The sequence below is a fragment of the Orycteropus afer genome, unplaced genomic scaffold, assembly GCF_000298275.1.
Source record: "Orycteropus afer afer isolate SDZICR_OR568_19922 unplaced genomic scaffold, OryAfe1.0 scaffold00039, whole genome shotgun sequence".
Lineage (NCBI taxonomy): Eukaryota > Metazoa > Chordata > Mammalia > Tubulidentata > Orycteropodidae > Orycteropus > Orycteropus afer.
Window position 1 is genome coordinate 15507089 of NW_006921626.1, and position 16575 is coordinate 15523663.

Consider the following 16575-nt stretch of genomic DNA (forward strand, 5'->3'; position numbering starts at 1 on the left):
GGGACCATTCCCTGGAGAAGGATGTCATGCTTGGTAGGGTGGAGGGTCGACGAAAGAGGCGGAGGCCTTCAAGGAGATGGATTGATATGGTGGCTGCGATGATGGGCTCAAGTATAGCAGGGATTGTGGGGCTGGCACGGGATCAGGCGGTGTTTCGTTCTGCTGTGCATGGGGTTGCTATGAGTCGGAAACGACTTGACGGCACTTAACAACAACAACAACAACAACATTACTGAACTATAATAGTTCTTTGAATGAAGGTATGCTACTGGACGCTACTGTGAGAAAAAAAAGACACTACTTAATTTAATATATTAAAAAAAATAGACACAAAGAATGACTTCCTACCAGAAAGCTAAGCAAGTCAACCAGTGGAAAAAGGTAGTCATCATATAAAGTTACAGAATAGTCTAAAATGTTGAGAGAAAACTGGATGATCCTTCTTTGCCTTTTTCTATGTTGCCTCAGAAAGTAAAATATTTTATATATGTCAAAAAACCAAACTCACTGCTGTGGAGTTGGATCTAACTCATAGCGACCCCTCCTTGGGTTGCCGAGGCAGTATCACTATGAAGTAGATTGCCCCATCTTCCTTCCGAGGAGTGGCTGGTGGGTTTGAATCGCCAGCCTTCTGGTTAGCACTCAAATGCCTTAGGCACTAAGCTACCAGAGCTCCTTTTATATGTGTTACTACCTTAAAATTAAATTACTTTGAGTTTTTCAGTTTTAACTGTGAATTTACTTTTAATTTAAATTTTTATTTATTTTTAAATAGCTTAAAAGTTTTGAACCCAATTTAGGATTAACATTTAAAAAGCTAACTATGAAAGACAAAATAGAAAGACTAAAAACCTATTTAAAAATGAATAGAAAACGAAACTGTCATTGTAATATACATAGAGAGTCCAAGATAAATTATTAGAATTAAAAAGAGCTAAGCAAAGAGTGCTGGATTCAAAATCAATAGAATTTATAAATACCAGAAATGCCCAATGAGAAAATATATTTTAAAAAGGACATCATCATTGTAACAAAAACTTTAAGGTATCTAAGAACAAATCTAATAAGCAACATGGAGTACATTCATGAAGAAAATAATGAAAATTTACTGAAGAATATAACAGAATCCTAAAGGAATATCGTGTTCACAGTGGAAAGACTCCACCTCATGAAGATGTCAATTCTCATATAAATCTACAAGTTCAATGTAATTCCAATCAAAAGCCCCACAGAGAACTTGATAAGGTTATCCTAAAAGTCATGGAAAAACTAAAGAGTCAAGAAGAAAATGAGGAAGAATGAAGTAGACGGGGATAGTTCATTATACCAAGTACAAGTCATTATTTTAGGGTATATTAATTAAGATAATGTGATGTTGGTGCAGAAATAGACAAAAAGAATAATGGAAGAGAACAGAGAATCCCTAAACAGACCGATGCATATACAGCAGAGATAACATTATAAACCAATGGAGAAACATATGAGTGTAGATTGTTCATACAGGAAAAATAGATTAGAGCCCCATTTCCTGTAAAATATAATAATAAATTTCCGCTTGATATTTACTAACACATAAGCAAGTAAAGGTGCTAAACCTACAAATGCAAAATTTTAAAACACTTAGAAAATTTGTGCATAGGGAAGAATTGCTTTAAAAAGATATAAAAAGCAGAAGTTGTAAAGGAAAAGACTGATAAATCTGAGTACATTAAAATAAAACTTCTGCAAGACAAAAAGACACTGCAAACAAAATTTAAAATTAAGCCACAGAGTGGGACAAGGTATTTGCAATGCATATAGCTGGGAAAGGATTAATATCTAGAACATACAAAGAACACTTAGACAACAGTAAGAAAACAACAGAACAATGGACAACGGACATGAACAGGCAAATCATCAATAGCCAATAAACATATAAATAGATGTTCAATATCACTAGAAATCAGAGTAATGCTAACTAAAACAAGAATACCACTTCACATCTATCAAGCTGGCCAAAGCCAGTGCCTGACAGTACCAAGGGGAGGTTGGAAACTTTCACACAATGCTAGTGGGAATGAAAACTGGTCCAACAATTTTGGAAAAAAAATTAGGCAAGATTTAAAGTTGAAAATGCATATACCATACAACCCAGTATATATAAACATACAATCAACTCCTAGGTATATATGCTAAATGAACTCCACATACTTGCACAAGCAGATAGATAGGAGGATGTTCATTTTAGCCCTGGTTGTAATAGAAAATCTGTAAAAAACCTAAATATCCAACAACAGGACAATAAATGAATAAATTATGGCATATCCAAACAATGTTTTGTAGCAGTTATAATGAATGAACTAAACAGACATGTATCTACATTTATAAGCCTCAAAAGCAAAATGTTGAATGAAAAAAACTGCAGAAGGATATAGATAACAGTTGTATTTTTAAATACACAACAAGCATTCTATATATTGCTCCTGGATATATACGAAACAAACACAAACCCAAGGAAGGGAAGATACACACTAGCTGTAGGATATTCAGAAATGTCTGGGGAAGGAGAGAGGGGAATGGTACAGTAGAAGGTGTTTCAACAGTTTTTAGATGATTTTATTTCTCCCAGAAAAAATCTGAAAAAATGGGGCACAATGTTCCTATCTGTAAAATCTATGGATGGTGTTTACATGGGTGTTTACTATATTGTTCTCTGTATGTTTGAAGTATTTCACCAGGAGAATTAAAAATAAAAACATATAGACCCCAAATAGTAATGTGATTATAACCAAAAAAGGAGAGGTTCTAATCAGCTTAACCAGTCTAAAGAAGACTAGGGTTTGAAAAAAATGAGGTCAGAATCTAACTTTAACTCATGCTTCACTTCATAAAGCTTTTGATACTAGACTACACGCATCTATTGGAATACTGGATACAATGGAGATTAAAAAATTGGAAGCCAAGGAGCTCTATGTGAACTGTAATGCTGACTGAAGAACCAGAACTACATCTTTGAGGCACATTCAAAGATGTACAAAATACATGTGTACTTTAAAGTACACATCCTTTTGACTTGTTGAGAAGATGGATCTTGCTTATGAAAACTGGACAAACGGCTGTTCAAAACTATCGATCCACATTGGATGTGAACACAATATTGGTTTTTGTACTAAATTAAAAGATACGACTTAACTGAATGTCTGCAGTGTAAATTACTTAGTATGGCTTTTCTACCCATAAGTCATTGTAAACTCAGTAGTGGAATGAGCAACTGAGGAGCTGATTGTAAATGTTATCAACGTGGAGTATTTCTGTTGGGCGTGGCACAATACAATGTTCTGGGAGGTGCCCACTCTCTCTCAGGTGCTTAGAGTTCTGATGCTATGATTGGCTAGTTTGACCACCCTGCTGGGCTCAAAAGGAGGCCTCCTGGAGGCAGAACTCTCTCTGACTGCTGGTGGAGGAAGACGTGCTGCTGAAAGAGACACGTGCTGCTAGGAAAGGGATGCGAGAGACACGCATTGCTGAGTGAGACACCGAGGGACCAGCACTGCTGGGAAAGAGACTGTGAGAGACTGTTGGCTGAGGGACGTTGGGCTGGGAGAGAGACTGAGCGTTCTTCCTGAACTTGAGTTGTAGCCTGGTGCTTCCCTAATAAACCCCATAATCTGTGAGTTCTGTGTGGCCACTGCAGTGAATTATCGAACCCAGGAGAGAGGTGGTGGGTGCGTTGGGAGGAACGGTTGGTGAAAGGGCTGGAGGGAGGCAGCATGTTTGGCCTTGCAGTAATAGGTCTTGGGTTACTGCTGGTAATCCTGTCTTCCTCTCGTGGGATTAGAGGAGGTCAGAACATGTGGCCTCCTTGCCGTTTTTGTAATGTCTGTTTCTGATTTACCAGTTAGAATAAACTATGCAGTTGCCAATAGTGGCAATTTTGTTTTGAAGCTATACTTAATATGAAACAAATTAGTTGCATGATGGCTTATTAAATTTATTAGAAGAATTAAAATATGAGAACAGCACTGTACTATGTAATTACAGGATTTGTATTCAAAATTTATACGACTCTCCTCTCTTCTACATAGTTCTCTAAGTAAAACAAAGACTGCATTTATAGTTAAATAAAACTTCTGTCTACTTGAAGGTGAATTTTTAGGGAAGTCTTCTACTTTAATTTTCTATTCTTCTCCACATTATCAGTTAAATGTCATAATCTCTAATAGACTATGACTTAATACACAAATATATGATTAAAACAAGAGAAAAATTCCACTTGTTTTTGCAATGAGATTCTCCTTTCCTGACACAACTGAAAAGTTGGGGAGCAAGACTGCTCCAATGAGGCACCTTAACTGGCTCAGCTTCACTAGATGTGGAAGGAGATGTGGACCTTGACTGGATGTAAAACTTGACATTCGGATTCCGTACATTTGTGCTCTCAACAGGATCAGTCTAGGAAAATAAGTCAGGAAAAACAAAACCCGAGAAATCACTTAAACAACTTGTAGCTCTTAGTAAATTTTTGTAAGGCATGATCATGACAACATTTCTTGAAAAAGGCAGATAACAAAGTTAGTTTGGATATTCACATTAGGGATATGTCATTATACAAATGCATAACCACTAGCTTTAATATAAACAAGTGATAACAAAAGTCAACAAAATGCTCCTTCCCAATCTTCACTGTTGATCTCTCACTTTGGGCCACAATCTGTAATGCTATACAATACACTTGTATTCCACCCAGAACTTTTCAAACTGTGTATGTGAAATAAATGTAGAGTATACAATAAAGAGATGTGTTGCGGATCAGAGATGAATAATTTTGTCCTTGATAAGCATGAAATTTGGTCCTCTACTAGGCATTAATTGAAAGTGAAAAAAAAAAAAAACCACAAAAAACCCTATCCTATCAGCTTTGAGCTTATCATACTAAACATTTTTAATTTGTATCAGTAGAATGCTAGCATTTACATTCAATTTCACCCTTTTACACCAAGTATTTTTAGAAATTAAAAATCCTTTGAATTAAAACTTAGCATACACAATCTTGTTATGGCATACACTGATTAATAATCTATTCAGTGTGGCACTTTTCAAAATTACCAGGATTGAGTTTTTATAATTAGAGGCAATGAAGGCAGTCTGGGAAGGAGGTTACAGAACTTGTTTTGACACTGTTATAAAGCAAGAACAATGCTTAGGTCAGAAGCTGGAAGCCAATAAAAAGAGCATCAGCATTTAAAGAAATTTAAATATGTACTTAAAATCCTTTTTTTTTTTTTCCTTCTTTATTATTACTGTGGTTGCTATTTGGGGGGGGCATGAGTGACTGATATAATGTAGTCAACTACTCCTTAGAAATGCCATCGATGAAAGATTCAAGTATATTCATAAAAAATGTTTTACAAAGTAGAATTTTTAGAGCAACCAATTAAAATAATGATAGTCCTTGTACTTCAACTAAGTCAACAAAGAAACCTCTTTAAAATGTGGACTACATGATAAATGACTGTGAATAAAGATACTTGGAAAAAAGATTTGACAAGTTACTAACTTTTCACTCGGTTTTCAGCCTAACAGAACTCTGAGCACATGGCTTCACTCTCTATATGTACAAATTGTTTTTTGAAGTTGGGAATTCTTCCCATCTATAATTAATGTAGAAGACTGTCTGGATTATGATATGTTGCATATATAAAAGAGTCAACCTCTAATCAATGTGGAATATTAAAAAATATCTGGCAGGTATGTGGGAACTGCAGGGACTAGCTAGTGGCCTGGTAAACACAATGGTAGCCCTCTGCCAGTGCCCACCTATGGTCTCTGGAAGTGGTGGGCATGGGGAGGTACCCTCTGGAATCCCAGCATTCTACTTTTGGTAGGGCTGACTAACACAGACAGCAACAAAGGCCTTAAACCTTTAGTTTGTTTTAGTGGGTTTGGAGAAATGGGGAAAAGGTGGGTCTCAGTGAGGCTTCTAAGGACTTGTAACAGCAGCTACTTACCAACTGCTAGGAAAGTATTTCAATATTTTAAATACTAGAACTATTGAACATTAGCTCTATGTGTGTAATGGCCCATTTCATTAAATTAATATATTTTAGGAAGAGAGAAGTCTGAATTCCATCTCTTAATGCCAAATTCAGCACTCTTTGTTAGACCTAAGTCATTATTTTACAAAGCAATTTAATAACTATAGAGGCTAAGTTCTATTATCTCTTTTCCTGATAGTGAGCTTTGAACAAAGAAGTGAGTTAAAGAAAGAAACGTGAGGGGCTCTGAGGACAAATTTTACTTGGTTCACAATTAGACTCAGGGACAGCCACGGAGAAGGTTGTTGTAGTTCTGTGCCGTCAAGTCAGACCCGACTCATAGTGACCCCTCCTTGGGTTTCCGAGGCGATATAAATACGGAAGTAGATTGCCCAACCTTCCTTCCGAGGAGTGGCTGGTGGGTTTGAACCGCCAGCCCTCTGGTTAGCAGTCAAATGCCTTAGGCATTATGCTACCAGAGCTCCATCAGTTTAAATTATTAATCTGAAATACTACCCGGGCTTGGGAATAAGGAAGAAATGTCTTTGGCTTTCTAAAAATCTCCTCCTTCTAGTTTTCATAAGATTATATAAATTATAAGCTGAATAAGAGTCCATGGGGCAGAGGATTCAGTGAAAAGAAAACTCATAAGCACAGCAGTATTGATATATTTCACACTGTTGTTGTTTGCCATCAAGTCGGCCCCAACTCATAGCGACCCCTCCTTGGGTTTCCGAGGCAGTATCACTATGGAAGTAGGATTGCCCAACCTTCGAACTTAAACCTGATTCCAATAATCAAAAGATTTTAAGTAGTGTCCAGTTAGAGGATTTCCTATATTTAAAAAACTGGGTGGGTCATTTTAAGAAAATTTAAGTTTCTGACTTGTCATACAAAAACCTTTAGCCCTCTTGCTTGATGGACAGATACAAAATCAGAAGTTCCTGTGAAAAGGATAATGCTGTCAATACGACTAAATTCAATAGGGAAGGAAGGCTGGACAATCTACTTCCGTAGTGATACCACATCAGAAATCCAAGGAGGGGTCAGTATGAGTCAGATCCGACTTGGTAGCAGCGAGTTTTTTTTTTTTTGTTTGTTTTTGTAACTCTGGGTCAAATTATTTTAAAAATCCTTCCAAAATTGAGAAAAACAAGAGCCTGTCTGTGCTGCAGTGAATTACTTGGTATGGCTTTTCTAGCCATAGTCTTTGTAACTCTCACTAGATTACTGGGTGGGACCATGCAAATAAAGTGTATAAAACGCCGATGTTGGGATTGGTTAGTTTTGTCACTCTGCTAGGTTTAAAATGAGCCCTGATCTCATTGCCATCCAGAGACAAGAGCTGGAGGTGAAATAGAGTGTGTCCTTGGACCCAAGATCCCTGTGCTAGACTTCTCAGGCTGAAAGACACCCTGGTGGAGATACTCCCCAGCGGAGCGACTGTGACAGTGAAACCAAGAGGCATGAAACAGAGTGGCAGGCTTACCTGGCCCACAGAGGCAGAGGCCAGGATGAGAGGCCAAAGTCCAGAAAGGAGTGTCTGAGGGCACAGCAGAGGGGAGACTATCCTAATAGAAGAACTGTATCCTGAGCATGTTCCTGAAATTGAATTGTAGCCTGTTATTTCCCTAATAAACGCCATCAAACCAAAAAAACCAAACGCACTGCTGTCAAGTCAGAACTGACTCATAGCGACCCCTCCTTGGGTTTCCAAGGTGGTATCACTACGGAAGTAGATTGCCCAATCTTCCTTCCGAGGAGTGGTTGTTGGTTTGAACCACCAGTCTTGTGGTTAAGCAGTCAAATGCCTTAGGCACTACGCCACCAGAGCTCCTAATAAACCCTATAATCGTGAGCACTGTTTGTGAGTTGTGTGTGGCCATTGCAATGAATTATCGAACCTAGCAGAGAAGTAGTGAGTACTGTGGGTTGGTGTCAAAGTTGGTAAAAAGGCTGGAGGGTGGTGGCACATCTGACCTCACAAGAATAAGCCTTGGGCTGCTGATGGTGATTCTGTCTTCTTTTTGTGAAGTTAGAGGAGCTCAGAAGATGCTGCCTCCATGTCCTTGTTACACTGTCATTTCCCATAGCACTGACTGAAGTTTTAATGTGGGCCTGCTCTATGTGCCAGGTGATCCCATGCAGACAGAAGAAGCTGAGTTTACAATTTATATTTTCTTATGCAGGAATTAGAATACACTATTTTAAGCCATTTTGCCAGCATATGGTCCAGTGGTGTGCCAGGCTGTTTTCAAGGCTTCTGGAGCCAAGTGTGCGCATGTCTTCACAACTGTGAGTTCAGTGAAGCCACATTAGCAGCTTGATATCTGCCATGCTATGTTTACAGCACAAAAATCTGCAAACTCAAAATAAAGGCTTTTTTTCCTGCCACAGAGCTGGTTGTTAAAACATTTACTAGTATGTTTCATCACAGTAGGATATTTGGCAGAGGAAATATATACCATCACTAGTTAATCTGTGACTGCACCAAGCAGTGACTCTTAAAGAATTCTTGAGGCTTTTAACACACACCTCTTGGCCGTTCTGAAGAATTACTGGCATCTGTGAAAGTATTTTTGTTCGAATTAGTTTTTCACACACAAAAACCAAACAACCAAACCCACTGCTGTCGAGTCAGATCCAACTCATAGCGATCCCTCCTAGGCCCCCTCCGAGGTGGTATCACTAAGGAACTAGACTGGCCAAACTTCCTTCCCAGGAGTGGCTGGTGGGTTTGAACCACAAGCCTTCTGGTTAGCAGTAAAATGCCTTAGGCACTATGCCACCAGAAAAAAAAAAGGAAGGAAGGGAGAAAGAAAGAAAATAATTGGAATGAGGATAGATCAAAATATAATTTCCTTAGATGAATGAGGTGAGAGTTAAGTATTCAGAAATGACCCCCATTGAGTTTCCAAGGCTGTAAATCTTTACAGAAGTAGGTATGTATTTTTTATACAAAGTATTTTAAAACTTTCTAAGCAGATATAATCATTAACATTATATTTAAAGCAAGGAAATTAAAGAATTCGTTATGAAAAATATTAAAACATTAAGTATAAGCACTGGATTGAGTAATTTTAGTAAAAACTAAAATATAAATCACTAATAGATATCTTAATTCAATAATTGGGTTTATGATCACAGAATGATAAAAAGGGGAAAATGATAAAATGCAATAGCTAATAGCTATTGCACAGTATATTTGGATACTGTCCAAAGAAAGATCTTGAAGACAAATCTTAACTGAACATCTAAACAATATACTCAACATTTCTAAACTGCCATGCACTGAGGAAAATAAATAATAAGGAATATATATAAATAGGATTTTCCCCCTAATTTTGGGTAATTTTTTCTTAAGTAAACATACTTTAAGAAGTTACTCTGATGAACAGGCAGTAGAAACATCTACTATACTTCTATGTCATTTTACTTAATGCTGTAATGTTAAAAAGAAGCAAAAAACTTAATATCAAAATATCAGAAAAGCTTATCAGTAGTATTGGCCACACTGCCTAAGACTGTCATGAAAAAAGTCCATAACATTCCCTGAATTTATTAAAACCTTTCTAATGAATGATTCTCAAAATGTATTTTCAGAGTAGCACAGTGAAATAGCAAATGATTTTTTTCAGGTTCAGGTAACTGTCAGATTTTTAGTTGACTTACTTGTCAAGAAGTCCTCAAATTATGCAGGATGGTCTTATAAATAATATAAACTAAAATGCAGGATGGTCTTATAAATAAAAATAATTGAAATGCCTCATCTTAAATATGTATCAGTGGGCCTTGTTTTTAGGCGAAACAATAATTACATATTTTAACATGTACAGTAACAACATTCTCATAAGAAATTTGATTTTAAAGAAGATACCAGATTTTATATAGATTATAAGTAGCTAAACTATTAAAAAGCAGCTTCTATTTAATATGCTGTTTTATATTGCAAAATATAAAACTCTAAGTTAACACAGAAAAAACTAAATTTCCATCAGTTTTTAAAATTTTTCAGCTACTAGTACTTTTGGCAGCAAAGTGACAAATGATCAAATGTTTTGTATTTAGAAACACTTTACAAACCCAAATATTTAGTGATATACACCTATTCCTCACCTACCAACTATCTCATTATCTGACATTTTGCATTTACGACAATGGTAAGAAATCTAACTATCTATTTGGCACATTAATGATGTATATCTGGCAGTAACGAATGCTGAAGTGCGAGGCAAAAGTAGAAGGTTAAGGTGATACATCAGCTTGGCTGGGCCATGATTCTCAGTGGCTTGGCAGTTATGTAATAGTGTAATTTGGCAGTTACATAATGATGTAGTAATCCTTCATTTTGTGATCTGATGTGGTTATCCTCTATTTCTGCATAATGTCAATTTTCACATAATGACTTGGTGTTTGGAAACTAACCATGTTAATACATAATGAATGGGTATAATTATTTCTGTTAATAGAACTTTTATGATAAAAATGGTAACAGTATTACAGACATACTGTATCATGTGGAAAACTGTAAATATAATATTTTATCATTAAAAAAAAATTATTGAAGGTTATGAATAATAAAAGGAGCCCTGATGGTGCAGTGGCTAAATACTTGGCTGCTAACTGAAGGTTGGTTGTTTGAACCCACCAGCTGCTCTGTGGGAGAAAGATGTGGCAGTCTGCTTCTGTAAACAATTACAGCCTTTGAAACTCTGTGGGGCAGTTCTACTCTGTCCTATAGGGTTGCTATCAGTCAGAGTTGACTTGATAGCAATGGGTTTGTTTTGTTTTTTTATGACTAGTATGTGTAATCTTACTAGTTACAAGTAATGTAACTTGTTTCTTTTTATAAAATTTCTCCTTATTTTCAATATATTCATTTGAATATCTACTCTTCAGAATTTATAAATTTCCAAAAAATATAAAATAAGTTAACTCCATGTTGGTTATTTATAATCTCTGTCTGAAACTCTAAAGGAACAACCAGAAATCAGACATTCACTATTTATCTGTATTACTGACAAAACTATGAAACTTTACCTTACCATTTGTATTCAGACAATACTACTACTACTAACAAATCTTTCTTATATTATACATAATTAACACCATTTATAAAGAATGTAAGTATGTAAATCATAAAAGAGGCTTAATAGCATAGTAAAACAAGAATACAGAAAATATTTAAATGGCATTTAGCAGTCACTTAAAGAATTTTAAAATTATGAAAGTATTACATGTTTGTGTATCTAAAACACATGGCATATAACATGGTATACTATGCTTAGGGTCACCATTAGGAATGTTAACTATTTCTGTCCTACTGTAATATATTGGTATTTCCAGGGACTACTGAGGTTCCTCACTATTCCACTGAGATGTTTTTACTTAACTGCTGAATAACTGATAATTCTTCAGTCATTTCCCTCTTTATCACTAATTTTCAGTGGATGATTTTTTTCATTCATCAGACATTTAAGCACAGAAAAATTGAAGAAAGCTGGGAAATCTGTCCGTATTTAATAAACAAATAAATGAAATATAGGTAAGAATATATGTCTATTTCCATATCTATATGGGAGCTCTGGTAGCATAGTGCCTAAAGCACTTGACTGCTAACCAGAAGGTTGGCAGTTCAAACCCACCAGGCACTCCTCAGAAGGAAGACAGGGCAATCTACTTCCATAGTGATACTGCCTTGGAAACCCAATGAGGGGTCACTGTGAGTCGGGTATGACTCGACGGCACGTAACAACAACATATCGATATATATCTACCAAAAATCAAACTCACTGCCATTGAGTCTATTCTGACTCATAGTGACCCCCACTGGGTTTCCAAGGCTGCAAATCTTTACAGAAGCAGACTGCCTCATCTTTCTTTTGCAGAGCTACTGGTGGGTTCAAACCACTAAACTTTTGGTTAGCAGCCAAATGCTTTAACCACTATACCACCAGAGCTCCTTCATATACAGATATGACTACATATATATATATATAGTCATTTAAGTTAGATTCTTATAACAGTTATTTCCTTAAGACATTTTTCCTTCTTTTAATATTCAGAAATATGTTTTGGGTAACCAAAAACTGTGAAACTCTGTAATTGGGATATTATTATCCATAATAAATTTAATCAGAAAGACAAAAGCTCTATGAATTATAACTTTATTAAAAAATAAGTATGTAAAAATCCAATCAATTTACAGGCTGATATCAGAACCTAATACAACTGAGCACAAAACATCTTAGTCTTCCCACAGCTAACATATGATCAGACTAATAAGTCCAAATATGTAATGGTTTTAATTGTCCACAAATGTAAAAAAAAAAAAAAAATTAAGAAATAGTTGAGCCGACAATCTTTTCATAAAGCTCAGTAATTAGTTTGAGATTAGAGATGGCAGCTGAACTCACAGTTCTACTGGCCATAGTACTTTTATCTAAACTACATTTAGAACAAAAATAAATTCCCCATGATTTCTCCAGAAATGACTGACATAAAATTATAGACAACAAGATCTATAACATGTCTCAAATATCTTAAAATTTTGCATAACATGAATTGCATATTGTCTTCCTACATAATTAAAATCTTTCAGAAATCTCTACATATTTGCTTGTGTCAAATTCTCACTTAGAAACTCATTTACTTTATATTTGATCAATTTTGAAAGCCTACTTTAGGATTACTGTTTTTCCCCAATCAAAATATGAAACACATCTTATTATTTTATTAGTTTAATTGGCTATAGAAATTTATGTGAACACTCCTAAAGCTTTGAGATCAAAGCCAAAAATAAAAAAAAAAAAAAACAAGGAAAAAAAAATTACAGAAAAGCAGAGCAGCGATAGCAGGAGCAGCAGCACAAAACATGCAATAAATGTAATAATACATCACAAAACGTTAGCATGTTGTGCAACCACAGGCAAAAAGGACAGGAGGTAGGGCAGAAGGGGTGATGGGGACACAAAGTGCAGTAATCTCTTACACGTCTGCTTTTGCTAGCTGGAGTACAGGAAGAAGAGTGCTTCAACAAAGAAAGGAGAACACTGTATGTTACAAATGTTTACACACATAACATTCTCAGTGACTACTATTATATTAATAAAGTATATAAATATGCAAACAAAGCCACATTTTTTGAAAGATTGAAAGTATACTTGTTTTCAAGAAAAACTGGAGGATAGGACAACCAAAAACAAACAAACAAACAGAACATTTGCTCCAGCTTGGTTGATAATACAGTTTTCATTGGACCACACACAATGACTCACAAGATAATATTCCATACACAAATGGTGGACAATTTGTTTTCTGGAAAGATTTACTGTGGTAAACTGAAACTTATCAGACAGAAAAAGGACCCAAATAATTCTGGTTCAGTGGTCCAAAAACCAAACCAAACTCATTGCCATTGAGTCGATTCTGACTCCTAGTGACACCCACTAGATTTCCAAAGCAGTAAATCTTTACGGAAGCAGAATGCCTCATTCTTTCTTCTACAGGAGCAGCTGGTGGGTTTGAACCACTGACCTTTTCATTAATATTTAATTGACTGCCTTTGCTTCAGTCATTTACCTACCGTATTTTTAATTTTTCCAAAGATGATATTTTAAATAAAAGCTAAATTTTAGCTTCAGAATTACTGATAATGGACTAAAACAAAATGGTTATTTCAACAATATTATCTATCCTGACTCTATGTAAGGTTTAGTCAAAAGAGGGACCTTCACTTTTTTGACATTAAAGAATTAAATAATTAGGAAAAAGTAATGATAATCTCAAAATAATTTTCAAGTTTTTGAAACTGTTTAACACTAAGTTTCTCAAATATGAACCATACTTACTTAAGCAATTTGTTATATTCAGTCCAACCTACTACTTATTGAGAGTTTACATCAAATACTATGCTGATATAAGGAATTAAAAGAGAAACAGGGCACCATGTGCACCTTCAAGAGTTCACACACTGATTGGGAAAACAACATGCCAGCAACAATGTGACAAATGCCATAACAGATACTGTATGGGTATCTAAGTTGTAGTTGTTATTATGTGCCATCAAGTCGGACCCAACTCATAGCGACCCCTCCTTGGGTTTCCGAGGCAGTATCACTACGGAAGTAGATTGCCCCATCTTCCTTCCGAGGAGTGGCTGGTGGGTTTGAACTGCCAGCCTTCTGGTTAGCAGTCAAGTGCCTTAGCCACTGTGCTACCAGAGCTCCCCTAAGGGTATCTATAGGAGGGAATTTATAAACTGGGTCAACAAGAGTTATGGACGATTTCAGAGAAAAGTGAAAACTTCAAAGATGAGAAACATTGAATATCATCAGTTTTATTTTACATTAACTCTGTCAGATAGGTAGATAGGATTATTATTTTTTTCTAAAAGAAATTGTAACATAAGGTGACTTAACACTGTCCTAAAGAGTCAGCAAGAAATCAGGATTAGAAGGCCTGTGGATTTCTGAGCAAGGTTTTGTTTCTTATCCCAGTCAGTCTTCCATCATTAAGGCTAAAATCTCCAAGTCCTCTCCTGGTTACACTCCCTTAGCTATTAATAAACCAAAACACAAACTCACTGTTGTTGCACTGGATCCGACTCATAGCAACCCCTCTTTGGGTTTCTGAGGTGGTATCACTACGGATGTAGATTGCCCAACCTTCCTTCCAGGGAAGGCTGGTGGGCTTGAACCGCCAGCCTTCTGGTTAGCAGTCAAATGCCTTAAGCACTAGGCTACCAGAGCTCCCCCTCGGGTAAACCTTTCAGTAATAATCACATAAGGGGCTGATTAAATCTATGCTTCATAAAATGGAATCTAAAGTCATCCTGACTCTGGCCCCTACCTATGTCTTAGAACTCATTTCTCATCAACCCCTGCCTCACTCTGCTTTAAGCAAACTGAATTGAAATCTGCCTCTGTTACCAATACTCACTCTAGACCTATGATCTGCATACCTAGAATATACTACATGCCTTCTTATGCAGCTCTACTTCTGTTTTGCTGACCATAGTCAGGTGTAATGATCGAGCCCTGGCATTATTTCTTTTAGAAAGCCTTTTTGGACCTCCCTGATTGTTGTTGTTGTTAAGAGCTGTCGAGTTGGATCTGACTCATAGTGACCCCTCCTTGGGTTTCCGAGGTGGTAACGCTATGGAAGTAGATTGCCCCACCTTCCCTCTGAGGAGTGGCTGGTGGGTTTGAACTGCCAGCCTTCTGGTTAGCAGTCAAGTGCCTTAGGCACTATGCTACCAGAGCTCCATTCTGATTAGTTAGATACTTCTCATTTGTGCTCCTATGAGATGCAGTCCATATGTTTTATTATTGTACTTACCATACAGACTTACAAATATCTGTTTATCTATTTTGTCTTTTCCATCAGACTGTCAGATCCTTAAGGGCTAGAAGTGCTGTATTACGCTTAGCATAAAGCCTATACATTAAGAAATTCTCAATAAGCATTGAATGAATCCTTCTGAACTCCCACAGTTTTTATGGCACTTGCCACTTTCTATGCCACATAGCTCATAACTATGTATTTATTTTTCCTATTAATAAATAAACGTTTTGAAGTCTAAGACATATCTGATTTATCTTTGTATCCAACATTATACATAGTATAGTAATGTATGGGAGCTCTGGTAGCATAGTGGCTAAAGCACTTGACTGCTAACCAGAAGGCTGGCGGTTCAAACCCACCAGCCACTCCTTGGAAGGAAGGTTGGGCAATCCTACTTCCGTAGTGATACTGCCTCGGAAACCCAAGGAGGGGTCGCTATGAGTCGGGGCCGACTCAACGACACATAACAACAACAACAACATAGTAATGTATGTGCAAAAAGTGCTAAAAAATTTTAACAAAGAGAAACCTTTACTTTTTGTGTATCCATCTTGATCAGAGTATGGAGTGTGCTAAAACCATAAAAAAAGAATATGAACAGCTCAAAGTAAATATATTACCACTATATTAAAAATAAGGAGCTCTGGTGGCACAATGCCTAAGGCATTTGACTGCTAACCAGAAGGTTGGCGGTTCAAACCCAGCAGCTGCTCTGTGGAAAAAAGATGAGGCAATCTACTTCCACAAAGATTTATCACCTTAGAAACCAAAAGAGGGTCGCTATGAGTCAGAATTGACTTGATGGCAGTGGGTTTTTTTTGGACGGGGGTGTATTAAAAACAACTAAAAATGTACATCTCTTAAAATTACCTCTGAATATAAAGGACAACATATTTTCTAAGCTGAGATTGTTTATGGCTAACAATGATATGAAATCACTATCGCATTAACACCCTACCTGGAAACCAGACATCTATTTTAATGTTTTTAATAGAAAAGGGTAGATTATACTTCTTTCTTGATGACTCAATTTGAGAAAATCAATCTGTCTCCCTCCTCATGTATGTATCCACCAACACTATGATTTTCCATAAACACTGAAAATAATTTCATTGAAAATCAGCACTTTGTCTTAATATGTAATGATGAATTGCCACCAGAATTTTAAGGCTGGAATATGGAGGTATGCATACAAACAGAAATCAAAAGTAATTTT

General features: G+C 36.4%; 1 protein-coding gene across 1 annotated transcript in view; it reads right to left on the reverse strand.

Annotated features, from left to right (window-relative positions):
- CDC42BPA (CDC42 binding protein kinase alpha) overlaps positions 1-16575 on the reverse strand; it is a 774086-nt gene that overhangs the window by 95681 nt on the left and 661830 nt on the right. The window contains exon 21 of the mRNA XM_007936985.2: positions 13006-13022. Within this exon, the coding sequence (XP_007935176.1) occupies positions 13006-13022 (17 nt within the window). The remainder of the gene's footprint in view (positions 1-13005; positions 13023-16575) is intronic.